This window comes from Moschus berezovskii, chromosome 18 (genome assembly GCF_049115385.1).
Source record: "Moschus berezovskii isolate FMDL1 chromosome 18, NW_MosBer_1.0, whole genome shotgun sequence".
Lineage (NCBI taxonomy): Eukaryota > Metazoa > Chordata > Mammalia > Artiodactyla > Moschidae > Moschus > Moschus berezovskii.
In genome coordinates this window covers 58,995,637-59,023,046 of record NC_142477.1, presented here as the reverse complement: position 1 = coordinate 59,023,046, position 27,410 = coordinate 58,995,637, and the positions used below count along the sequence as shown (strand labels likewise).

Here is a 27,410-nt window from a genome sequence, read left to right as displayed (position 1 = left end):
TGAAATAAAAATATTATTAACAGTTTCAAAGAAATAGTGTGGTTTTATGTTTTCCGTATATTTTTATCCTTTCTTTTTCATCATACCCAAAAGACTATGATGTTCCTGTAGGTGAATAAGGTTAATACAAACTTTGGGGGAAGATTTCCTAATAGAACAGTGACAGTATAGACCAATAACCATGGAAATCAAGTCACTGATATGACAATTTTAAGAACCTTGGCAAATAGCGTTGGTGGCTTAAATGCCAACAGATGCAACTGAAGATAGCTGTAGTACAATCTGAAAGGCTCAAGTTGAATGTAAGCCCTGACTTGGGTTTCAACAGAGGAGTTCTTTCGAAATGACCCATCCAGCTGGCTGGGAGACCTTTCAGGCAGCCGCAGGACTGCATGTAGCAGTCAGGAATTCCTGGGGCATTACTGAGAGACACAGCTTCCAAACCCACAAAATACCTGAGGCCTATGTTGCTTTTGCTCCACAGCTTGGAATTTCTTAATGTCAGTGACAAGTCAGGTGTGAAGTCAGCCTGTGAACTTAGACCTGAATGGTGAGATGCGGCTGGTCTTAGCGCTGGGGCAAGAACATTCCCAGCAGGGGAATGGTGCAGAGACTATGAGGTTTGAATGGAAAGAGGACCATTGTGCCAGGAACACAGAAAGGTAGAAAGCAATTTAGGGCAGAGAGCGGGTGAGAAATCTCCCAGTTGATGATGCTGAAAGACTGGTAGATAATCAGTCTTTATGTAGTTTGAATTTAAACTACATTTACAACGACTGTGGACTTTTATACATAGATCATCGGGAGATATATCTTTGCAGAAAAAGGAACTGTCTTGTCTTTTGCTCATGATGGACTCTTGGGAAAATGCTCAAGAAGCAGGGCATGATGTTTTGTATCAGTTCCCAAGTCTACCGCTGTGGCAAGTGATGACAGTTTTCAGATGGACAAGGCCCTGAAATCCTTTTTTCCTTCTGTCTCTTGTGCCCCATTGGTATCCCTTCTACGGAGGCTTCCTAAGTGGTCCTAGTGGTTAATAATTCTCCTGCCAATGCAGGTAGTTGTAAGAAATGTGGGTTCAATCCCAGGGTTGGGAAGATCCCCTGGAGGAGGGCATGGCAACCCACTCCAGTATTCTTGCCTGGAGAAACCCATGGGCAGAGGAGCCTGGTGGGCTACTGTCTTTAGGGTCACAAAGAGTGGGACACTACTGAAGCTGTTATAGCCACGTGTTCCGGGAAATAAACTCACTCAGAAGGACAATGCAGATAGTGGAGTGCAGTTTATTACACCGGCGGGCCCAAGGCAGAGTCTCCTCTTAGCCAAGGACCCTGACCACCATTTGTGATAATCTTTTATACCCTATGTGTACGTCGAAGCCACCACCCCAATTTCCTTGAGACTTGCATAAAACAAAGGAAGGGTAAATACAATCACAATAACCCCATCATTCATGTGTTAGGTGTTCAAACAGCTAATAATTAATAAGCCTGCGATTACATTCCGATAGACACGGAAAGAGTTTATGACCTGTCTGGAGGCAGGGGTGATTAGAGTATGTTTTCTCTTAGGTGATGAGTAACCTGGATGTGATCTTCAAGATTCCCCTGTCTGGGGGGGGGGTGGTCTTATCTTTCTATTGTAGTTTCCATAGGTGCTAAGCACAGAGTTCAGAGTCCATTGGAGAGGTGGCCAAGCATGATCAGCATGAACAGGCCTAAAATGGAGTCCAGGCCCTATGAATTCCCTCTTCAAAGCGACTTAGCACACACTACGGAGTTTAGAAGTCCAAAAAACCCCACAAAGTTCTGATAAGATTTGAATTAAAAAAGTATCTTTATTGCTTTTTTTTTTCTGATTACAGAAGTAATAAATATGTAATATTTTAGGAATTTTGGGGGTTTTCTAAAATGCAGCTAATACATATCTAATGCAGGAAAGGGAGGGAGGGTATTAATAGAGCACGGGCATCTGATCCCTGCCTTATGTCTTTCTCATTGTATCTCATCCTGGATGATCGCTGAGGGGACCAGATTTGAACTCTGAACTCCAGTGGTAGGTAGAGAATGGTGACCTCAATTGTCCCTTTGAACAGTTGCAAATCAGATGATCAAGTCCTAGGGGGAAAATCCTGAGAAATAAAAAACACCTCACAGCCCTGCGGCACAGGACTGCAAATTTCGGTCAGATTCAAAAAAACAGAGAACTCAAGTTCCAGGGAAAGAGTACGCTACCAAAAGAACCACACTGGAAGCTGAATGGGGCCCTTCTCCAGCTCTTATATTGTTCTTTCACTCTGTCGACACTCCCTGTGGCCAGGTGCTCTTGTGTAGTTTTCACACGTCCCTCCACTTGAACAGGCTGTCCACTCGCTCCCTTTCACTGCCCACTTCTCTCAATCTTAGCCGCAGCCGCTAGGTTCAACCGCGCTCTTGAAAGGGTGTACAGGGATTTGTCTATCCAGCCCAGCCGGGTTTCGGTCTCTGAAATACACAAGCTCAGAGCGATCCCTCTGCGGAGACAGCTTGCGCGCGCGCAGGCCGGGCAGGGTGGGCACCGACTGCAACCCCTGGTCTCCCGCTCGTGGTTCGCTCCGCCGCTGGAGCTTCGGGAGGAGCCGCCCACCGCCCCTCCTTGGAGCCCCGCCAGCCCCGCCCCGCAGTTCCCGTCACGTGCCTCCGCGCCGCCCAATCAGCGCCTGCGGCGCGTGGGCTCGGGATTCAAACTGCGGCGCCTGGGACTCCCGGCGATCGGCGCTGGTCGCCGCCGCGGCGTGCGGGCCCATGGAGCACCGCATCGTGGGGCCCGGGCCGTACCGGGCCACCAGGCTGGTGAGTGTGCGTGCGGGGGTCTGGGCGAAGCGAGTCCCCGGCCTGGGGCCGACCGCGGACTCAGCCCTCGCGTCTCCAGAGCGAGTCGGGCCGAGCCCTGGAGGCGGGGTGTGTTTCAGGCCAAATTCTAGGTGACGCTTGAAGAAAGGCTCGCCCGGCCGCGGGCCCGGCCCGTCGAGGGTGGGCGCGGCTTGCATCCCGAGACGGTGGCTGGGTTCTCGCCAGTGAACGGCGACTCCGGGTTTAAAGCGCCCGGAGAGCACGACGGCACCCTCCTCCCCTTTCCTGATGGCCGGAACCCTACACCTCGCGCCGGGAGAGGAGAGACCCAGTCAGCCCGTCACTTTCGGGCCGCCCGCCGCCCGTTACGGCAGGGCGTGTCCATGCTTAGTGTCACTTGTGGTGACACTTGAGGTTCTTTGCAGCGGAACCCTAAACAGAGGTGGATCTCTCTGGCCACGTTTCCGGCTCCTGATGGTTCTTTTTCTATCAGCACCCACCGAAATGAAGGGGAAGGGTGGGCCCGGAATGATGGTTTGAAAGAACTTTTTCAGCTTCCCTGGTGGCTCAGACGGTAAAGCGTCTGCCTGCAATGCAGGAGGCCCGGGTTCGATCCCTGGGTTGGAAAGATCCCCTGGAGAAGGAAATGGCACCCCACTCCAGTACTCTTGCCTGGAAAATCCTATGGGCGGAGGAGCCTGGTGGGCTACAGTCCATGAGGTCTCAAAGAGTCGGACACGACTGAGCGACTTCACTTTCTTTCTTTCAGACCCCAGTGGTCCAGGGTGCTGCCTTTTTTTCCTGGGAAAGGAGCGTTGATAATCAGAGTTCTGAGGCATACTTGATTTCTTTGTGACCTGAAGCAAGTGATTATAGTGATTTCATAATGGAATAAGTGGAGAGAACTTGATAATGACCAGGGTTGGTTTTAGACGACTTCTTATGAAAGCTTAAAGGTGATTTGGGAGGAAGAGACTGCACTCCTTGGTCTGTCACCACTTCTGGCCACAGCTAACTTGAGAATTAGGCTCATTGTTCCTTGCACTCCTAGGGATATCCAGGAAAAGATAACAGGATGGAAGAAGTTATTGCCCTCATTTTTGCAAATAATCCACTTCAGACACCCATAATGATTTTTAAAAAAATTTTTAATTGAAGGATAATGGCTTTACAGAATTTTATTGTTTTCTGTCAAACATTGACATGAATCAGCCGTAGGTATACATAGACCCATAATGATTTATTCATTAAAAAAATTCATATAAATTTAGGTTTTCCTTTGGGCTAGTCTCTAAGAGGTATGGATGCTGGTGGCAGGGGACAAGTAGAGTTTTTTAAAAATAGTGTTTTCTTATCAAGTTCCATTTCACAGAACCTCTACCACTTGAAACCATCTGGGGTCAAGGCTATTGGTTGGTCCATTTTTAGAAATGAGATACAGATTGTGCTTTATCAGGGACGTTCAAAAACTTGACTCTCTTTGGGACTGCTTTGGCTGTCCCATGGTTAAGACGTTTCCTTCCAATGCAGGGGCTGTGGGTTTGATCCTTGGTCAGGGAGCTAAGAGAGCACATGCCTTAGGTCCCCCCATACCCCCCCCAAAAGGAAAAGGAACAACACCCTACACCCTCCAAACAAAAAAATATAAAGCAGAATCAACATTGTGACAAATTCAATAAAGATTTTAAAAATGGCCCACATCAAAAAAAAAATCTTAAAAAACAAAAAAAACAAAAAAGCTTACTCTCCTTTGTGGAGGGAAAGTAATATTCTCCTACTTCAGAAAAGAAGAGGACCACAGTGGATGAGATGGTTAAATGGCATCACAGATTCAATGGACATGAACTTGCGCAAACTCCCAGAGATGGTGAGGGAGAGGGAAGCCTGGTGTGCTGCAGTCCATGTGACTTGGCAACTGAACAACAACTGCCAATTTACTCACTGCACAGGGGAAGCAGAGACACTGGATCTTGGGGTGACTTGTTCTCATTCTTCTAGCTTTAGACTAAAAAAATAAATTACATGATAATTGAAACTTTTTAAATCTCGTATTCACAGAATTGTATGAAGCAACTCTATAGATGCAGTCTGACTATTGAAAGACATTCTTGATTCTGAGTCACATTAAAGTATTATCAAAAGAATTTATGAAGAAAAGTACTCTGTTCTTCAGAAGTTTTCAGTTCCCAAGAAGCAATTTTCAAGTCACATTTAGCCAAGACTGATCAAGTTAAATAGGAAACTAAATTATGTGAATAATTGATGAAAACACCTCAGTTTCACCAGAATTTGCTAAGTATCAATCAGTTTTCGACTTTATTCTGTTTGAGAATCTTGCACTTAAACTCAGATTTTTGAAAACACAGAAAGCGATAGGTTCTTTCTTCTAAAAGTGAGAGTTCCTGATATATTGGTGATCTCTGTATTCATTACAGGTACTTTCCCCCCATTGTAAAATCTCTAAGTGTTATCAGCTTTTATCAGTTAAATCAGTTATCCCTCTTTCTCTGCCTCAGCTCTGCTTACCTCCCCGGTTCCCAGTTTACCATTTCCGTCTTTTCCCACCATCACACTCAACCTAATCTTCAGAAAAGCTTGGGAAAAACCTAGTGGTACACAATGAGCAGGCCTTTGCTTCTTCCTTTCATGGCTCACTATACTTTCTCAAACCATGTACAGCTCCATTTTCTAAGGTACCAAAGTCTTATCTGAAAATAACATTATATGGACTAGGTAAATTTCTATGCCCAAACAAATGACAGACTCTGTACGTCAATTCATGGTGAATATGGAAGCTAATTAGCAACTTACTCATCTTCACTTCACAAAAATGAAATAACTTTCATTTTTGTAATCCATGTATTAAATAGTTCTATAAACAAAATCAAGATTGCTGGGAGAAATATCAATAACCTCAGATATGCAGATGACACCAACCTTATGGCAGAGAGTGAAGAGGAACTCAAAAGCCTCTTGATGAAAGTGAAAGAGGAGAGTGAAAAGGTTGGCTTGAAGCTCAGCATTCAGAAAACAGAGATCATGGCATCTGGTCCCATCACTTCATGGGAAATAGATGGGGAAACAGTGGAAACAGTGTCAGACTTTATTTTCTGGGGCTCCAAAATCGCTGTGGATGCTGATTGCAGCCATGAAATTAAAAGACGCTTACTCCTTGGAAGGAAAGTTATGACCAACCTAGATAGCATATTAAAAAGCAGAGACATTACTTTGCCAACAAAGGTCCGTCTAGTCAAGGCTATGGTTTTTCCCGTGGTCATGTATGGATGTGAGAGTTGGACTGTGAAGAAAGCTGATTGCCGAAGAATTGATGCTTTTGAACTGTGGTGTTGGAGAAGACTCTTGAGAGTCCCTTGGACTGCAAGGAGATCCAACCAATTCATTCTAAAGGAGATCAATCCTGTGTGTTCATTGGAGGGACTGATGCTAAAGCTGAAACTCCAATACTTTGGCCACCTGATGCGATGAGTTGACTCACTGGAAAAGACGCTGATGCTGGGAAAGATTGGGGGCGGGAGGAGAAGGGGACGACAGAGAATGAGATGGCTGGATGGCATCACCGACTCGATGGAGATGAGTTTGAGTGAACTCCGGGAGTTGGTGATGGACAGGGAGGCCTGGTGTGCTGTGATTCATGGGATCACAAAGAGTCGGACACGACTGAGCGACTGAACTGAACAAGAAATGATGAGAAAGAAAATTGATTTTTCTGAAAACAGCATAAATCTACCAATACTTTTTTTGAACTTAATTCTGAGTTGTCTGTATCTTCTGATATAACAGGTAAACTTTAAAAGACTTACAGGCGTCATTGAATCTGAGAGTTTGAATGGACTCTGAAGATTCCAGTTCTTTCATTTTATTGTTATCATTTAATCGCCAAGTCGTATCCAACTCTTCGTGACCCCATAGACTGCAACACGCTGGGCTCCCTTGTCCTTCACTGTCTCCTGGAGTTTGTTGCAATACTGTTCTTTACAGCATTGGACTTTACTTTCACCATCAGACACATCTACAACTGAGCATCATTTCTGCTTTGTCCCAGCACTTTCATTCTTTCTGGAGCTATTAGTAATTGCCCCCTGCTCTTCCCCAGGGGGACACCTTCTGACCTGGGAGAGCTCCTCTTCTGGTATCATATCTTTTGTATTTTTTTATACTGTTCATGGGGTTTTTGCAGCAAGAATACTGGAGTGATTTGCCATCCCTTCCTCCAGGGGACCACGTTTTGTCAGAACTCTTCACTTTGACCTGTCTGTCCTGGATGGCCTTGCACAGCATGGCTCGTAGCTTCATTGAGTAATGCAAGCCCCTTCGCTACAACAAGGCTGTGATCTGTGAAGGGGACTCTCATTTTATTTAGGCCTAAAGTGGTGAACTGACATGGTCAAGTTCACACTGCCAGTGTGTGGCAAGTACACCTATATCTAGCACTTGTTTGTCTCTGAAGTCCCTAGCCAGTGCTATATTATAGCACCACTATCATCATATTTTTGATACTAAGAAGAAAAGGAATAATGTTCAAGAGAAAAAAATAGGAAGCACATTTCAATACTCAGAAAACTAAGATCATGGTATCCGGTCCCATCACTTCATGGCAAATAGATGGGGAAGCAATGAAAAAAAACAGTGACAGACTTTATTTTCTTGGGCTCCAAAATCACTGCAGATGGTGACTGCAGCCATGAAATTAAGAGACACTTGCTCCTTGGAAGAAAAGCTATGACCAACCTAGAGAGCATATTAAAAAGCAGAGACATTACTTTGCCAACAAAGGTCCGTCTAGTCAAACCTGTGGTTTTTCCAGTAGTCATGTATGGATGTGAGAGTTGGACTGTGAAGAAAGCTGATCGCCGAAGAATTGATGCTTTTGAACTGTGGTGTTGGAGAAGACTCTTGAGAGTCCCTTGGACTGCAAGGAGATCAAACCAGTCCATCCTAAAGAAAATCAGTCCTGAATATTCATTGGAAGGACTGATATTGAAAATGAAACTCCAATACTTTGGCCACCTGATACGAAGAACTGACTCATTGGAAAAAGACCCTGTTGCTGGGAAAGATGGGAGAAGGCAGTGGCACCCTACTCCAGTACTTTTGCCTGGAAAATCCCATGGACGGAGGAGCCTGGTAGGCTGCAGTCCATGGGGTCGTGAAGAGCCAGACATGACTGAGCGACTTCACTTTCACTTTTCACTTTCATGCATTGAAGAAGGAAATGGTAACACACTCCAGTATTCTTGCCTGGAGAATCCCAGGGACGGCGGAGCCTGGTGGACTGCTGTCTATGGGGTCGCACAGAGTTGGACACGACTAAAGCGACTTAGCAGCAGCAGCAGCAGCTGGGAAAGACTGAAGGTGGGAGGAGAAGGGGACGACAGAGGATGAGATGGTTGGATGGCATCACTGACTTGATGGACAGGAGTTTGAGTAAGCTCCGGGAGTTGGCGATGGAGAGGGAAGCCTGGCATGCTGCAGTCCATGGAGTCACAAAGAGTTGGACACGACTGAATGACTGAACTGACTGACTTCAACACTCAGTGTTGTGTTTTGTAATTTGACTCATGTTGTGAAGCAAAAACAGTTATTAATTACATTTTATCTATGTTGTTCATCTATGTTACTGCATGTAGCAATAGTTTATTCTCATTACTTTCCAGTATTCTGTTGCATGAATTTGTTTATCTATTCTTATGTTGATGGACATTTGGGTTGTTTTTAATCTATTAAGTAACAATAGTGCTATTTTGAACAGTGTGGCTTTTGGTTAACATACTTCTGCTGAATATATATACACACTTAAGAATGGAATTTCTGGGTTACACAGTGTGCATATAATTTCTGGTTGCCGCATGTTCCGGTTGGCACCTAGTATTGCCCGTCTTTTTCATTTTAGTCATTCTGTAGGCATATATATTATTGCATTGGGGATTTATTTGCATTTCAGTGCTAATTCTTGGGCTGGACCATCTCTGCCTATACTATGGTAAATTTGGAGATTCTTTTATGTGAAGTGCCTGTTTAAGTGTTTTTTTCATTTTTCTATTGAATGCCCTTTCTTGAGTTGAATTTTTCATTTTGTCTTAGAAATTCTTGTTATATGTTATCTTACTGTACAGATTGCATTGTTTTTGTGTGTGGTTTTAGGAATTTTAAAAAAAGTTTAAATCTGGACCAACTTAATTTGAAGCATGGCTGATCGTAGTGTCAAATGAAGTAGAAAGATTGATATGCAGAGGGCATAAAGATGGTTGAATTTGACCAGGAGGAAGATATGATTGAGAATCAGAGTAAAATTAAATTGCATGAAGTTAGGAGGTGGTTTAATAAAAATAGGAAAAGGGAAAGACCAGTTAGATGTTTGCATGTTGAGTACCTGCTGTGTTTGCTTTGCCCAGTGCTGAACATCCAGGGAACATGCTTGAATAGACCTGACCTGGGCCCTTGACGCACCTGGTGTTGTGTGTACTCAGGGACGGTTACTGTGTTTGAGAGAGGCCAGCTATCAAAGGGAGGAGAGAAATGGACCACAGGTGCAGAGGTGACTGGGCAGTGGAGAGTATGAAGAGAAACTTGGAAGAAGAGAAAACAAGGTTACAGTGTTGGACAAAATAAAAAGAACATGTTGAGGTCAGAACTATTGCTGAAAGAAAAAGGAAGAGCTGATTTCAGTAGGAAGGTAGGTAAAAAATAAGGTTCAGAGTCTGTAAATTAATAGACTTGAGAGAGGCTCATGAAAGAAGGGAGAATGGTTGTAAGAGTAAGACTGAGTTTTTGGAACTTGTAGGACTGGTGGGATAACTCATCCTACCTTCAGTCTCTCCTTAGGACTCCTAAGGAAATGGAGTAATTATGTAGGAAGAACATCACATGTGAACATTTTATTTAATTTTGGGATGGCTGATAATGGTGTGGATATCTAGATTAAAAAATTTTTTTTTTCTTTTTTAAATTTGGCTGCATCATGTGGCATGTGGAATCTTAGTTCCCTGACCAGGGATCAAATCCTTGCCCCCTGTATTGGAAGCTTGGAATTCTAACCACTGGACAGTCAGGGAAATTCCTAGAATTTTTTTCTTTTCTATTTTTTTTTTTAATAGGAAAGTATTCTGCAGAATTTTTAAACATGCTTTGACGCCAGGAACTATATTTTATATATCTATCTTTTCCTTTCCCCATACAATGTCTTTCGTGTAATAATCAGTCAGTACTTGCTGAATGAGGTAGTTATATTAAATGTCGGGCTCCAAGAATTAAATTATGGGCTCAGTTTTTACTATTAGTTTTGTTCATATATTTCTCATTAATATAAAAATCCATTAAGTTCACATCAAGGACAACTTGATGACAACATTTCCAGTAAATATTTATTGAATGAATAAATGTATTTGTTTATAAGGTTTCTTTAGCATTTAAAGGTCGTAAATAGAAAAAAAAAAAACTTCAACTAGTTATGTTATTAAGACAGTCTTTTAAATGGAAAAACTGCATTCTTGTCCTAAATATTTGGGATGCAGTAACCTTTTAAAAAATTCACTAAATGCTTTCCTCTGTTTTTGCCCCAAGTGGAATGAAACAGTTGAACTTTTTCGCGCCAAGATGCCATTACGGAAACATCGCTGTCGTTTCAAAAGTTACGAGCATTGCTTCACAGCGACCGAAGCTGTGGATTGGCTACACGAACTGCTGAGGCGCAGCCAAAACTTTGGCCCGGAAGTGACCCGCAAACAAACGGTCCAGCTGCTAAAAAAATTCCTGAAGAACCACGTTATTGAAGACATCAAGGGAAAATGGGGCCAGGAAGACTTCGAGGACAACCGTCACTTGTACAGGTAACGGCATGTCAGCCCTAGATGGATCTGGTCAGTCTTGATGAACTTCCTCCTGTGAGAGAACTTGCCTTGTCCCCAGGAGGGATGCTTGTACTTGTTATTTGTTGGGTTGGAGAACTGCTTCTGTTGCTTTGAGAAAACTGATTGTGCTTTTTCTTGGCTTCATAGAGCACCTGTAAGTAGGCTTTTGTTGCAGTGGCTTTCAGTAGTGGAACCTTTTCGTGCCTTCCGTAACCTGGAAGGATGGCTATAGTAGCAGAGTACCTCTCCTGGGGAATCTGAAAGGGTGAAACAGTAGCTCTGGCTTGCACCTTTCTGAGCAACGTGAGGGTGTGTGTTCAGGGGGTTAGTGGCAGAGGTGTCTGATTTGCAAGTAGAGCTAAGGCTTATCATGAAGAATTGTCCTGGAATTCCCCCATGTCTCAGATTAACTCTGCAGGGCATGGCTGCTTACCCCCACGTTTCCGTGCTCTTCTGTGATTGCGTACTTACTATGCGATAATCTGAGGGCAAGGATGTCCCTCTGTTGACACTGCCCTTCTCATTGCACGCTGCTGCTGCTGAGTTGCTTCAGTCGTGTCCGATTCTGTGCGACCCCATAGATGGAAGCCCAGCAGGCTCCCCTGTCCCTGGGATTCTCCAGGCAGGAACACTGGAGTGGGTTGCCATTTCCTTCTCCAGTGCATGAAAGAGAAAAGTGAAAGTGAAGTTGCTCAGTCGTGTCCGACTCTTCGCGACCCCATGCACTGCAGCCTACCAGGCTCCTCGGTCCATGGGATTTTCTAGGCAAGAGTACTGGAGTGGGGTGCCATTGCCTTCTCCATCATTGCACGGTAGGCTGGTTTATTCCTGGAGGTGGAAAGGGCCTGCCTGAGATTCAGGGAGTGGGGGAATACTTGAATGAAAAGAGGAATCGTTGAATTATCTACAGAGAGGGCTACCAGGAGCACCAAGAACCTGTGAGGGATTAAAGGAAGAAATGAAGATGTTGAGCCCTTAGTATTTGCTGTCATTTACTCCAACAGAAGAATAAGGAATGCTCTTACAGCACTTCAGCGCGGCATTTTGGGGCCACTGGGACACCTGGCTTTGAGCAGAGAAAATCTGACTGTTCCCTACCTGAGTCATGTCTTTGGTTCCTTTGGGACTAGCTGCTGAGGAAGGCTGCGGAGCAAGTGGAGGGTGGTCAGCAGCACTCAGGCTAACACCAGACAGTGGTGTATGTTTAGGATCTAATTTCATGGAATTTCATTAGCAATCTCCTCTTCTAGGCATCACGATTGTCAGCTGGGCAATTAGTTGTCTCTCCACTTGGCAGTTATTTCTGGCTTGCTTTTAATTAGAATCTTGGGTGATGTTAGACTGTTCTGAGATCATAGTGCTTATTAGTATCAGGCAGTGGAGACTCTAGCCCTGGTTCCACATGACACACTTCATTGGGAATTGCTTTAGTGATTGTTTCTCTTGGGAAGCTATAATTGCTTGTACCCCATCAAGAGGTAGCTCACACTTCTAGAAGGTTGTCTGGAGGAGTAACTTGGAGTCTGTTTTATTGTGACCTTAGATTGGGTACCATCCATTGAGTCCCATGAGGCTTTCAGAGATGCCAGGCGAGTAAAACAGGAGCCTGTTCTAGGAGCCAGCCCCCCTGTAGTGACTGTCAGAGCATGTTTCACCTCAGTATGAAGACTTAGTCATTTGTTCTTTAAAAATAAAGTTCACAGATAGATTACATTCAACCATGAAATAATGACTTTTTTTTACCCAGTTTCTCTTGTAAAATACTTGTGAGCTGTAAAGGGAATAGTACCGCTTTCATTGTTTACCACTTGAAGACACATAGCTTTCTGTTTTTCTAGTGTTAAGTCCTGTACGTTAACAACTGGTGTTTGATGTTCTCAGATTAATCGGGGATGAAGTCTGTTTAGACAGTCAACCATTTGTTAAGAGGCCCATGCCTTGAGTTGAGAGTCAGCTCACTCAGGAGTGTAGAGGCACCTGTTGGCATGAGGCAGCTTGCAGGACTGAGTGTACAGCTCGGGATGGTATGCTGACTTGCCAGTGCCCCGGGGAGGATTGGGGACAGGCTGCTCTCCCTGCTCAGTGTCCACCTGCTCCTTGTGGCCAAATAGTACCACTGCCAAATCTTAATGAGAGCCCATGATGGACAGTAGGAGCTCGAGGTGTATTAGATTTGAAAAAAAGGTGAAGAATCTATGAGATAAACTCCTACAATGCTTTTAAATATCAAGCTTTGTGGAAGAGGAGCCTCTGTAAATAGTGTCAAAGTTGGAATGGGCAGCTGAGTTCTTACTGGAAAGAAAGGAACTAGCACCGTGGAGCGCCTGTGATGGACCAGAGTCACTGCGTAGTCATCATTTCCCTCAGCACCTGCAGATGTCTCTTATCTAATCTTAAAAATAAGGAAATTAATGAGACCAAAGGTACCAACTTGTCCACAGTCACTCAGGTGGTAGTAAAGGAGAATCTGAACTGAGGGCTCTGCATCTGAGGCCTGTGTTCTTGTGGTGTGCCAGACTGCCTCCATTTCTGCAGCAGGAGGTTGACTAGCTTGTTAACTAATTTAAGGACTGGATGAGAAAACACACAGAATAGTAAACAAGAAATAGTTGGTGTAGTCAACATGTGTTCATATAGTCACATCACAGAATTCCAGGAATGTGTTGAGTCCTGTGTAATACATATTGAATGGTCAACTGTCTTCTTAAATAGAGGAGGTAAGGTAAACTTAATCAGCTGAAATACTTATGTAAATATAGGATGGGTGGCTGCCTGGGTCTGGGTTACAGAAAGGCATAGTTAGACAAAGCAACATGAAATATAAAGACTCAGTATTTTTTGAAGACAGAAATTATACACACACACACACACACACAGAATTTTATAACAGAAATGATGAGTTATGTTTTTACTTTGTAATGTATTAAATCTTATTTCTAGTTTAAAAAATGTATTTATTGTATGATTGCATTCACATATGTTAACTATGATTTTATTTTTCAAGAATCTAAGAGTTAAGTATAGAAAATAGGAAATAGTGAATTTTTGTGTGTTAAAAAGGAAAAGAAGATCTAATATGAGAATGCCCCTAACAATCAGAGATGCTGCAGAGAAAGGTCCAGAGCTATTTACTGAACCACTTCTTTGCTGTTAGTAACGCGGATGACTAGAAAGAGTGGCTAGATTTGCTACCAGTGAAGACAATTACATCATAGTCATCAGGGTCATCATAGGGTCATCATCGTCCAGCCAGACAGATGCTATCACCTGTGTCTAACCAAGCTTTGTGGCCCTCGACTTCAGATGAAGAGAACCTGCACTACCTTGTATTTTTATGAGAAATTTCAGTTTATGTAGCAGTTTCTCTTTATGATCTCATTTGATCTTCGTGACAACCCTGTGAAGTAGACAGAGTGGATATTTCATCCTCAGAGAACCAGACACTTGTCTCTTTGAAACATCTAAATAGAACACCAGGAGATTACATGCTGATCCCTGAATCGCCCATTTATGTATGTGAACAGATAGTTATGTGGGATTATTTGAACCTAATGCCAAAAAAAAAAACCTATGGTTTTTCCAGCAGTCATGTATGGATGTGAGAGTTGGACCGTAAAGAATTTGAACACTGAAGAATTGATGCTTTTGAACTGTGGTGTTGGAGAAGACTCTTGAGAGTCCCTCGGACTGCAGGGAGATCAAACCTGTCAATCCTAAAGGAAATCAGTCATGAATATTCATTGGAAGGACTGATGCTGAAGCTCCAATACTTTGGCCACCTGATGCTAAGAACTGACTCCTTAGAAAAGACCCTGATACTGGGAAAGATTGAAGGCAGGAGGAGAAGGGGACGACAGAGAATGAGATGGTTGGATGGCATCACTGACTCAATGGACATGAGTTTGAGCAAGCTCTAGGAAATGGTGATGGACAGGGAAGGCTGGCATACTGCAGTCCTTGGGGTTGCAAAGAGTCGGCATGACTGAGCGACTGAACTGAATGTAGTAGATTATATAAAAATAGAAGTGTATACTGTGATCGTTGCTTGTTTTGGACTGTTTAATAAGGAGAGCATTTGGTCTATTTTAGATTTTTAGCGGGATAGGTCCTTGATCTGGAGCCTCCACCTGGCCCTTGCCCTGCTCTCATTTCCAGTGCTAGCTCTGGGATGCAGTTGTAACTGGATGGTGCTCACGGTTTACAGAGAGGAATTCACCAGTTCCAGTGTAGTGTGTGTGAGCTAATGTGTTGTTGTTTAGTTGCTAAGTCGTATCTAACTCTTTGTGACCCCGTGGTCTATAGCCCACCAGGCTTCTCTGTCAGTGGGATTTCCCAGGCAAGAATACTGGAGTGGTTGCCATTTCCTTCAGGGGATCTGCTTGACCCAGGGATTGAACCCTTGTCTCCTGCATTGGCAGGTGGTTCTTTACCACAGAGCCACCAGGGAAGCTCTGATCTAATATGTAGGGAACCATTTTCTTTTTATTCTTATTCCTGTTCCTTTTTTTTTTTCGTCCCTCTGTTACTGTCTCTTTATGTGTATCATCTCATGTTCCCAATTCTTTCCCCTTTTCTTTTTCTTCTACTTAGTTTCTCCTTTTCTTTCTGTCTTTTCCCTTATATTTGCTTTTTTTTTCTGGCTTATTTCCAACCTGTTTATTTTAATTTGAACTTAAAATTTGTCATGTAGGTTTTGTCAGCTTTCTTGAATATAAGTTTCACAGTTCTTAATTTAAACACCAGGAGTCATGCTATGCAGTTTCAAAACTTACCCTATAAACCACAGTAATGAAGACTGGTATTGGTGAAGGGGTAGATGGATGCTTGGATCAGTGGAACAGAATCAAGTCCAGAAACACACTTAAGAATATGGCCAACTGACTTTTGATGAAGATGTAAAAGCTCCTTTAAAGGATGAGATCAGTCTTTTTGGCAAATGACGTTGGAACAATTGGAAGGCAACTGTGCTCACCACTATACCACCAGCAGTCACAGCATTGGAACAATTAAACATCTGTTCATCTACATGCAGGAAACGAAGCTCCACCTCAACCTCATTTTTTTATACAAAAATTCATTTAAAGTGAATTATAGATTTCAGTGTAAAACTATGAAAATTTTAGAAAAACAGGAGAAAATCTTTATACCCAAGAGTCAGACAAGGAGCTTTTAGACATGACATCAAATGCATGATTTATAAAAGAAAAAACATGATAAGTTGGACTTCATCAAAATTAAAAACTTTTGCTGTGTGAAAGGCGCTAGTGAGATGATGAGAAGACTAGCGACTGTTGGGGAGAAAATAATTGTAAACCACATGTAAGGGGACTAATGTCAAGAACATATAAAAAGTTTCCAAAACTCAGCTGTGAAAAAACAACTCAAAAAATAGATTTGAAAGGACACTTTATCATTAGCACTAGGGAAATGCAAATTAAAACCCTGGTGAGATACCTCTATGTATCTAGTAGAATGGCTAAAATAAGAATACTGATAATGCTAGAATCTAGTGAGAGTGCAGAGCAATTGGAAATCTCATCCATTGATGGTGGGAAGTCTGGGTTGGTAAACACTTTGAAAAACAAAGTCACTTTGGAAAACAACTTTTCAGTCTTTTTTCAAATTTAACATGTATTACTTACATATGACTCCATATTCTGTTCCAGAGCATTTACCCTAGAGAAATAAAAAATTGTTAACACAAAAATTAGCATGTGAATGTTTATAGCTGCTCCATTAACTCAACTGTTCCTCTGTGGGTGAGTGGATAAACACTGAACATCTGTATGGAATGCTGCTGTGTATATCGGGTGCAGTGAGGGGTGTGACTATACAGAGAGAGCAGGAGAGAGATTTTATGGTGAAGAATGGAAATGTTTCCTAATTGGGATGATGGTTACACAAGTGTCTATTGATAGAACAGTTTATATATACACACACGCAATGGAAAAAATGATCAATTTTGCTATATGCTAAGGTGATGGACAGGGAGGCCTGGCGTGCTGTGGTTCATGGGGTCGCTAAGAGTCGGACACGACTGAGCGACTGAGCTAAACTGAACTGAACTGAAGCAGAGACTACTTTGCCGACAAAGGTCCGTCTAGTCAAGGCTATGGTTTTTCCAGTGGTCATGTATGGATGTGAGAGTTGGACTGTGAAGAAAGCTGAGCGCCGAAGAATTGATGCTTTTGAACTGTGGTGCTGGAGAAGGCTCTTGAAAGTCCCTTGGACTGCAAGGAGATCCAACCAGTCCATTCTAAAGGAGATCAATCCTGGGTGTTCATTGGAAGGACTGATGCTAAAGCTGAAACTCCAATACTTTGGCCACCTGATGCGATGAGCTGACTCACTGGAAAAGAGTCTGATGCTGGGAAGGATTGGGGGCGGGAGGAGAAGGGGACGACAGAGAATGAGATGGCTGGATGGCATCACCGACTCTGTGGACATGAGTTTGAGTGAACTCCGGGAGTTGGTGATGGACAGGGAGGCCTGGCGTGCTGTGATTCACGGGGTCGCAAAGAGTTGGACACGATTGAGCGACTGAACTGAACTGAATAACATTTTTTAAATACTGGAGATTTGAAAAGTCTCTCCAGTGAAAGAAATCCAAATGCTCCTGTGGTCCTGGAAAAGTCTTCATTGTTACCATATGGACAGAGGAGCCTGGCAGGCTACCATCCTTGGGGTCACTAAAGAGTCCGACATGACATGACTTAGTGACTAAACAACAGTATCTTTTGAAGGGGCAGATAAGAACTTCTTCAAGTTAATGGACTATTGGCTCCCTCTAGTGGACACCTTCTGTTCAAAACGGATTTTCTTTTTCTTTTTATTTATTTCCTCAAGTTTTGTGTTCTTATCCTGTGATGGCTAGATAAATTTTGTACCCTTCCTATGCATCAGTTTTTTCATCTATAAAATGACAGGACTTAAAACATTTATTTATTTTGGCTGTACTAGTCACTGTTGCTGTGCATAGGCTTTCTTTGGTTGCAGTGAGTGGAGGCTACTCTAGTTTTGGTGCGTGGGATTCTCATTGCTATGGCTTCTCTGGTTGCGGAGTGTGGACTCTTGGGTTCGCAGGCTTCAGTAGTTGGCACACGGACTTAGTTGTCCCACACCCTGTGGGATCTTCCCACTGTGTGTGCGTGTGTGCTCAGTTGTGTCCAACTCTTTGCAGCCCCGTGGACTGTAGCATACCAGGCTCCTCTGTCCATTGGATTTCCTGCAAGAATACTAGAGTGGGTTGCCATTTCTTACTCCAGGGGATCTTCCTGATCCAGGGATGGAACCCGCATCTCCTGCATTCGCAGGCAGATTCTTAATCACTGAATCATCAGGGGAGCCCCTGAACTAGATCTTTAAGGTCTTTTTCCATTCGAAACTTTCATCATTCCAAATATTGTGTACTTACCACAGGGGTTTTCCAAGGATTAGGTGATGAAGAAGATAAGAAATAAATATGACATTCTTTTCCTCCTCAGTTTTACAGTCTCTCTTGAGAGAGAGTATACATGTATGAAAAAGATATGTGCAGAACCACGGCAGTATTGAGTTTAACCAAAAAATTAGAGGCACTGCACTGACAGTCCTTGTGTTAACATAGCTATTTTGTTTGACTAGCATTATGTTTTCAGTCACTGAAATTTTTTTTCTCATTTTTATTTTTCAATTTTGTATATTTTGTGAAGATAATGCATTCCTGTGTTTCAAAATTTACAAAGTACCGAAGAGTATATTCGAGGAGGGCATGGTAACCCACTCCAGTATTCTTACCTGGAGAATCCCACGGACAGAGGAGCCTGGTGGGCTATAGTCCTGGTGGGCTCTAGTCCATGGGATCACAGAGAGTCGGACACAACTGAAGTGACTGAGCACAGCACAAAGAGTATATTCAGTGAAAATCTCCCTTCTACTCTGCTTCCCCAAGGTGGGGTTCAAGCCTTAAACTTGCACTGAATCTTTCCTATTGTTATTATTTATTCTAAAGTTGTGTTGGCTTTTTTATACCCTAAATTACAGTTTGCCCTGGATGTTCAGTTCAGTTCAGTTGCTCAGTTTTGTCTGACTCTTTGTGATATCATGGACTGCAGTATGCCATGGACTGGCTTCCCTGTCCATCACCAACTCCCAGAGCTTGCTCAGACTCATGTTCATCAAGTCTGTGATGTCATCTAACCATCTCAATCTCTGTCATTCCCTTCTCCTCCTGCCTTCAGTCTTTCCCAGCATCAGGGTCTTTTCCAATTAGTTAGTTCTTTTGCATCAGGTGGCCAAAGTATTGGAGCTTCAGCATCAGTCCTTCCAATGAATATTCAGGACTGATTTCCTTTAGGATTGACTGGTTTGATCTCCTTGCAGTCCAAGGGACTCTCAAGAGTCTTCTCCAACACCACAGTTCAAAAGCATTAGTTCTTCAGTGCTCAACTTTCTTTGTAGTCCAACTCTGACATCCATACACGACTGCTGGAAAAACCATAGGTTTGACTAGATGGACCTTTGTTGTCAAAGAAATATGCTTTTTAATATGTTATCTAGGTTGGTCATAGCTTTTCTTCCAAGGAGCAAGTGTCTTTTAATTTCATGGCTGCAGTCACCATCTGCAGTGATTTTGGAGCTCAAGAAAATAGTCTGTCACTGTTTCCATTGCTTCTCCATCTATTTGCCTTGGAGTGATGGGACTGGATGCCATGATCTTAATTTTTTGAATGTTGAGTTTTAAGCCAGCTTTTTCACTCTCCTCTTTCACTTTCATCAAGAGGCTCTTTATTTTCTCTTCACTTTCTGCCAAAAGGGTGGTTCATCTGTGTATCTGAGGTTATTGATATTTCTCCTGGCAGTCTTGATTCCAGCTTGTGGCTCATCCAGTCCAGCGTTTTGCATAATGTACTCTGCCTATAAGTTAAATAAGCAGGGTGACAATATACAGTCTTGACTTACTCCTTTCCCAATTTGGAACCAGTCCATTGATCCATGTCCAGTTTTAACTGTTACTTCTTGACCTGCATACAGATTTCTCAGGAGGTAGGTAAGGTGGTCTGGTATTCCTATCTCTTGAAGAATTTTCCACACTCTGTTGTGATTGACACAGTCAAAGTCTTCGGCGTAATCAATAAAGCAGAAGTAGATGTTTTTCTGGAACTCTCTTACTTTTTCTGTGATCCAACAGATGTTGGCAATTTGATCTCTGGTTCCTCTGCCTTTCTAAATCTACCTTGAACATCTGAAAGTTCATGGTTCACATGCTGTTGAAGCCTGGCTTGGAGAATTTTGAGCATAACTTTTCTGGCGTGTGAGATGAGTACAATTGTGTGGTAGTTTGAGTATTCTTTGGCATTGCCCTTCTTTGGGATTGGAGTGAAGACTGATATTTTCCAGTCCTGTGTCCACTGCTGAGTTTTCCAGATTTGCTGGCGTATTGAGTGCATCACTTTTACAGCATCGTCTTTTAGGATTCGAAATAGCTCAACTGGAATGCAATCACCTCCATTAGCTTTGTTTGCAGTGATGCTTCCTAAAAGCCCACTTGACTTCCCATTCCAGGATGTCTGGCTCTAGGTGAGTGGTCACACTATTGTGGTTATCTGGGTCATGAAGATCTTTTTTGTATAGTTCTTTCTGTGTATTCTTGCCTTTTTAAAAATATCTTCTGCTTCTCTTAGGTCCATACCATTTCTGTCCTTTTTTGAGCCCATCTTTGCATGAAATGCTCCCTTGGTATCTCTAATTTTCTTGAAGAGATCTTTAGTCTTTCTCATTCTGTTGTTTTCCTCTATTTCTTTGCACTGATCGCTGAGGAAGTCTTTCTTATCTCTCCTTGCTATTCTCTGCAACTCTGCATTCAAATGGGTATATCTTTCCTTTTCTCCTTTGCCTTTAGCATCTCTTCTTTTCTCAGCTCTTTGTAAGGCCTCCTCAGACAACCATTTTGCCTTTTTGCATTTCTTTTTCTTGGGGATGGTCTTGATCTCTGCCTCCTGTACAGTGTTACAAACCTCCGTCCATAGTTCTTCAGGTACTTTGTCTGTCAGATCTAATCCCCTGAATCTATTTCTCTCTTCCATTGTATAATCGTAAGGGATTTGATTTAGGTCATACCTGAATGGTCTAGTGGTTTTCTCTACTTTCTTCAAGTCTGAATTTTATCATTAAGCAGTTCATGATCTGAGCCACAGTCAGTTCCTGGTCTTTTTTTGCTGACACTGTAGACCTTCTCCATCTATGGTTGCAAAGAATATAATCAACCTGACCATCTGGTGATGTCCATATGTAGAGTCTTCTCTTGTGTTGATGGAAGAGGGTGTTTGCTATGACCAGCATGTTCTCTTGGCAAAAAATCCTTTGCCCTGCTTCATTTTGTACTCCAAGGCCAAATTTTCTTGTTACTCCATATATCTCTTGACTTCGTACTTTTGCATTTCAATCCCTTGTGATGAAAAGGACATCTTTTTTGGGTGTTCTGGAAGGTCTTGTCAGTCCTCTTAGAACCTTTCAGTTTCAGCTTCTTCAGCATTACTGGTCGGGGCATAGACTTGGATTACCGTGATATTGAATGGTTTGCCTTGGAAAGGAAGAGAGATCATTTTGTTGTTTTTGATATTGCACCCAAGTACTGTATTTCGGACTCTCTTGTTCACTGTGATGGCTATTCCATTTCTTCTAAGGGATTCTTGCCCACGGTAGTAGATATAATGGTCATTCGAATTAAATTTGCCCATTCCAGTCCATTTTAGTTTACTGATTCCTAAACTGTCAATGTTCACTCTTGCCATCTCCTGTTTGACTAGTTCTGATTTACCTTGTTTCATGGACCTAACATTCCAGGCTCCTGTGCAGTATTGCTCTTTACATCGGACTTTACCTCCATCACTAGTCACATCCACAACTGGGTGGTGTTCTTGCTTTGGCTCTGCCTTTTCATTCTTTCTGGAGCTATTTCTCCACTCTTCTCCATAGCATATTGGGCACCTACCTATGATCTGTCAGTATCATGTCTTTTGCCTTTTCATACTGTTCATTGGGTTCTCAAAGCAAGAATACTAAAGTGATTTGCCATTCTCTTCTCCAGTGGACCACATTTTATCAGCACTCTCCACTATGACCCATCCGTCTTGGGTGGCCCCACATGGCATGGTTCATAGTTTCATTGAGTTAGACAAGGCATATTCAGTGAAAATCTTCCTTCTACTTTGTGTCCCCAAAGTAGAATTGTATTGAATCTTCCTTATTTTTATTATTTATTCTGAAGTTGTGTTGGCTTTTTATACCCTAAATTCCAGTTTGACTTGGATGAGAAATCATTAAATAACTTTCAGATGCACAATAGCAGTAGAGGGGGAAGAGCAGATTAGAAAATACTTTATTGTTTATTTTTTCCATACAAAAGCCTTAGCAAAAAAATATAGAAAAGTCACAATGTTAACAGTAGCTATTTCTGGATAGAGGTTTGAAAGCAGCACAAATTATCTTCTCTCTTCTTAACATTACTTGTAGAATGTATATTGCTTTCATTTTCAGTTTTTTAAATCATAGCAGTAAAACAGGGATAAATCCTTTTGTGTGAAAGTTTACAATGACAGTTGTTGAGTTGCTAAGTCATGCCTGAGTCTTTGCAACCCCATGGACCCCAGCATGCCAGGCTTCCCTGTCCTTCATCTCCCGGAGCTTGCTCAATGTCATGTCCATTGAGCTGATGATGTCATCCAACCATCTCTTCCTCTATCACCACCTTCTCCTCCTGCCCTCAGTCTTCCCCAGCATCAGGGGCAGAATGAGTTCTTTTAGGCACCTCTGCTCCATACCGTTATCCCACTTGCTTCTCTGGACTAAGAAAGCCTCTTGCCATTGTCAGTAAACAGAGGATGTTGCTGCCATTGAGACTTAGGATGAGAAAGCAGAGGATGCTGGTCTCAGGTAGCTGAGGTGCATATCAGAGGAGTGAGTTCCTTAAGCCCAGACTCTTGCATCATCCCATATACATAAAAGTGCTAAGTTCATTAACTTGAGATATGTGATTCTCTTTAATTAACAGTAATCTTTCATCATTCCCACTATCTGGACTTTGTCACAAAACTCCTATATCTTGGCTCTCCCCTAACCTCTTTGGAGCAGTCTCTCAGAGTTATGGTTTCAGTTGACAAGAATAAAAATTCATCCAGAAGAGAAAAGGCACAAAAGTAGCCAAAAAATCTTGGACAGAACTTTTTGCTTTATCACAAACTAAAATGCCATGGGGCTGAACAGTGTGATAATAGACCTGGAATAAATAAATATGGACCTGAATAGAGTAGAGAAAAAGACAAACTTTCCACCCAGTTGCCTTTCCCACAGGCACCTAATATTAGCTCCTAACACAGGATCTTAACATTTGTGATCCTGCAAGTCTTTAGAAGAGAAAGTCCTGCCCCCCCACCCCCAGTTGCCACCTTTCCCATCACTTCTCTACATCCTTCCAGATTGTATCATCCTTTTGTTGTCTGCCTGGTCAGTGCAGGAAGAGTTTGTGAGCCAATCAGTGTGGATGGAAGTTGTGCAGCCTTCTGGAGGAGTGGGTGGAGGACATCTGTCTGGGTCCTGAGAATGGGGTAGGGTCTGGTTGATCAGATGGGAAAGGGAGGGGGTGGGTACTACAGGAGACAGGGATGGTAGGACCACGGCTCTCAGTCAGGTATGCCTAAGGCCGCATTACTGGGAGAAGACGGAGGAAGGAGTTTTATTAATAGGAAGTCATAGGGCTGAATTTGGTGATGTTTCTTAAACATCTGGCTGTGGCATTGACGTTTATGTAAAAGGAAAAAGCAGTCAACGCCCATGTTTTGAGTTGAAATGAAGTCTGTGTTCTAGAATAGAATTAATTGAATAGTAGTAATAGAATAGTTAAGGCAGAGAAACTGGTGAGGTTTTCAGGTAACTGCGGTGGGGGACGGTGTTGCCCAGATGAGAATGCCAGCCATGGGGTTGAAAAGGAAGGACCCTTAGTTTATAGCCAAATTCCAAGCCAGCCCCTAACTACTCTGTAGACCTTCAGGCTTGCCTGAAGTCTGATCCTTATTAAACGTGTTATCCATTAGTCTGAAATCGTTGTTTTTGTTTAGAATCTTTGTGAATATTTAGCATTTTCTTTTACTGATGACTGGAATGTAACAAAAGTCTTTTTCAAGGCAACTGTCAATCCATTATACCTTGTAGTTCTTCAGACACCTACAGTGTTCAGTGGGTGTCTGAGTCTTAGGAATGGCTTTGTTCCTCTTTCCTGTCGCAAGGGCTCTGGGGCCTGGGGTACTGGATGAGCATGTCAGGGTGTCTGTCCCCATACCTCCCACACGGGTCAAGAATGAATGTCCAGGTTGTGCTGTCATAGTTGTGGAGTAATGATGGGAAAATATGCAGTAGACATTTGACGTTTTTTTTGCTGCCACACCTTCTAAACTCCTTTTTGATTTTGCGGGAGACCTTGTTCGTGTGAGCTTTGGTGGGAGACAGGCCCCGCCCCTAGTGGAAGCCTCGGCGGGTGAGACGCTGTCTCCCAGCCCCTGAGCGGTTGGCGTGCGGGCATGCCTCCGCCCTTGGCAGTTGGTGTGTTTTTCCTGGGGCTTCAGACGGCTTAGCCTTTCTTGTGGTGGCAGCGCTGGCTTGGGAGAGCAAGGGCAAGTCACCATGGCGCTAGTGGCGGCTTTCAAACTCACCTGTCACTTGTGGTTCCTGCTGAGTGTGCTGGGGGACTTCCTTTTCTCCCTTGTCCTAGCTCTTTAAATTTTAAGAATTTTCTAATCTCAGTTTTCCAGGCTCAGACTGATATAACAAGCAGTGCCTATGGAAGTGACAAAACTGGGGCAGCTTTCTGGGCCTAGGAAATAGTGCCATACTTTCTGTGTGCCTGAGAGCCAAGCACTGGATCAGATTGGCCCGAAGCCACCAGAGACTTGGACACAGAGCTCAGGATCCCTGCAGCACAGTTGCAGAGTCTACTAAGAATAGTGGTTACGCGTGGCCCGAGGGCTGAAAGTTCTGCACCAGTCTTGCTTAGTCTGAGATTACATTATCATTGCCATCTTTGGATGTGAAAGATGCCAGGAGGGTGTGTTACACAGAAGGTTGAACTGGGTTGTCCTAACTCTCAAACAGCAACTCTTGGTACTGATAAACTTTTGTTTTGTAATGTCCTTTTTCAGGCTTTTGGTGATTAACTCATGCAAATTTTAAATTTGTGATTTATTTTTCTATCTTGGACCTTCATTTTTGGTCATAGCTACATGTTCCCTGTCAGGTTACTTTATATCCCTTCCCTTTATATTTTTTTGTTTTATCCACTTGGTCTTCATGGACTTGCTCTTGAAATTTTTTCTTTTTAAACCCGTGCCCAGATTTCTTTCCTATGAATTTATGATGCCTGGTTATTATCACTAATAGGGAATGATGTGTCATTAATAGGGAATGGAGCAGTGGAATCTAGAAAAATCAAAGGTGCTCAGCTCACTGAATGCTCCCATTTCAGATGGGGAGACAGCTGTTTTCAGTCAGAGAAGGTAGATTGAATAGTAGTTCTCAATACAGTTGACCTTGAAACAAAATAGAGTTGACCCTTGAACATCGTAGGGGTTAGGCATACAGACCTCCTTCACAGTCCAAAATCTGAGTCTAACTTTTGATTCCCCTCCACCCGTCCCCCCAAATTTAAGTACTGAGAGCCTACTGTTGACTAGAAGCCTTATTGATGATAATTAACTGTCAGTTTTAACACATATGTTGTATGTTATGTATCATACTCTGTATTCTTACAACAAAATAAGTTAAAACAAAATGGTAAGAAAATCTTAAGGAAGAAAAAATGCATTTATAGTATTAAACTGTGTTTATAGGTTATATTCATTCTTTTTTTTTAAAGAGTCTACATGTACATGAAAACAAACAGTATTTGTCTTTGTTTGACTTATTTTGCTAAGCATAATACCCTCCAGATCCAACCATGCTATTGCAGATGGCAAATTTTCATTTTTAACGACTGGATAATATTCTACTGTGTATGTATGTGTGTATATATATATATATATACCTACCACATCTTTTTTATCCATTCATCTGTTGATGGACACTTAGGTTGCATTCATGTCTTGTTTGTTGTAAGTGATGCTGCTATGAGATGGTTGGATGGCATCACTGACTCAATGGACATGAGTTTGAGCAAACTCCTGGAAATGGTGAAGGACAGGGAATCCTGGAAAGTTGCAGTTCATGAGATTGCATAGAGTTGGACAGGACTGAACAACATTGTGAACATCGGGGTGCATGTATCTTCCTTTTTAAAATATTTATTTGGCTGCCTTGGGTCTTAGTTGCTGCGTGTGGGATTTTTGTTGTGTCATGCAGCATCTTCTGTTTGTGGCACACGGGCTTTCTAGTTGTCGTGCTTGGGCTTAATTCCTCCATGGCATGTGGGATCCCCACATGTCATCTTGAATTGGTGCTTTTATTTTCTTTAGAGATATACCCAGGAGTGGAATTACTAGGTCATTTGGTAATTCTATTTTTAGTTTTTTGAGGACACTCCATACTGTTTTCTGTAGTGGCTGTACCAATTTACATTCCCACCAGTAGTGTGTAGGGTTCCCTTTTCTCCACATCCTCAGTAACATTTATGTTTATAATTTTATATTTATAGCATATATATTTGCTGCCATTTTGACAGGTGTGAGATGATACTCTGACTGTGGTTTTGATTTGCATCACCCTGATGATTAGCAAAGTTAAACATCTTTCCATGTGCCTGTTGTTTATAAAACTCCTAGAAGAAACCACAGGCACTACACTCTTTGACATGTCTTAGTAATAGTTTTTTTTTTAAGCTGTCTCCTGAGGCAAGGAAAACACAATAAAAAATAAACAAATAAGACCTAATTAAACTTGAAAGCTTTTGTCCAGCAAAGGAAACCATTGATAAAAAGAAGACATCCTACTGAATGGGAGAAAATATTTGCAAATAATATGTATGACAAAGGGTTAATACTCCAAATATATAAACAACTCATACAACTCAATAGCAAAAAAAACAACCTGTTTAAAAAATAGGCAGAAGACCTGAATAGCCATTTTTTCTAAGAAGACATACTTATGGACTGTATTTATTGATAGTGTTAGTTGACGCTGTCTGTTTATAGGATGAATTGTCTGTCAGCACTTCAATCAATATAGTCTTATATGATACAAAACACTGTAGATGTTATATATATCACTAACAGTAGACATTAAAAATGAAGAGATAATATGAAAAAGAAATTAATATTTATTTACAGGTGTAACAGTTCATACTGACTCTTTGTGACCTCATGGACTGTAGCCTGCCAGGCTCCTCTGTCTATAGGATTTTCCAGGCAAGAATACTGGAGTGGGTTGCCATTCCCTTTTCCAGGGGATCTTCCCAACCCAGGGAAGATCCGAGCTACAAGTGCTTCACTAAAAAATCTGCCTGCAATGTGGAGACCTGGGTTTGATCCCTGGGTTGGGAAGGTCACCTGGAGAAGGGAATGGCTACCCGCTCTAGTATTCTTGCCTGGAGAATCCCATGGACAGAGGAGCCTGGCAGGCTCCAGTCCATGAACACGACTGAGTGACTTTCACGTCACTATAATGATTCATGCATTGATAACAAAGAAGTAATAGTATGATTGCTCCACAGTAGCCTACCCTACACACTAATGAACGAATTCTTACAAAA

At 42.5% G+C, this 27,410-nt stretch overlaps 1 protein-coding gene across 1 annotated transcript in view; it reads left to right on the top strand.

The window, feature by feature from the left end:
• The first annotated feature begins 2,740 nt into the window (after window positions 1-2,740).
• The window catches only part of DEPDC1B (DEP domain containing 1B), a 99,940-nt gene continuing 75,270 nt past the window's right edge, over window positions 2,741-27,410 (top strand). The window contains exons 1-2 of the mRNA XM_055422020.2: window positions 2,741-2,831; window positions 10,413-10,678. Coding sequence (XP_055277995.2) covers window positions 2,784-2,831; window positions 10,413-10,678 — 314 coding nt within the window. The 5' untranslated portion in view covers window positions 2,741-2,783. The remainder of the gene's footprint in view (window positions 2,832-10,412; window positions 10,679-27,410) is intronic.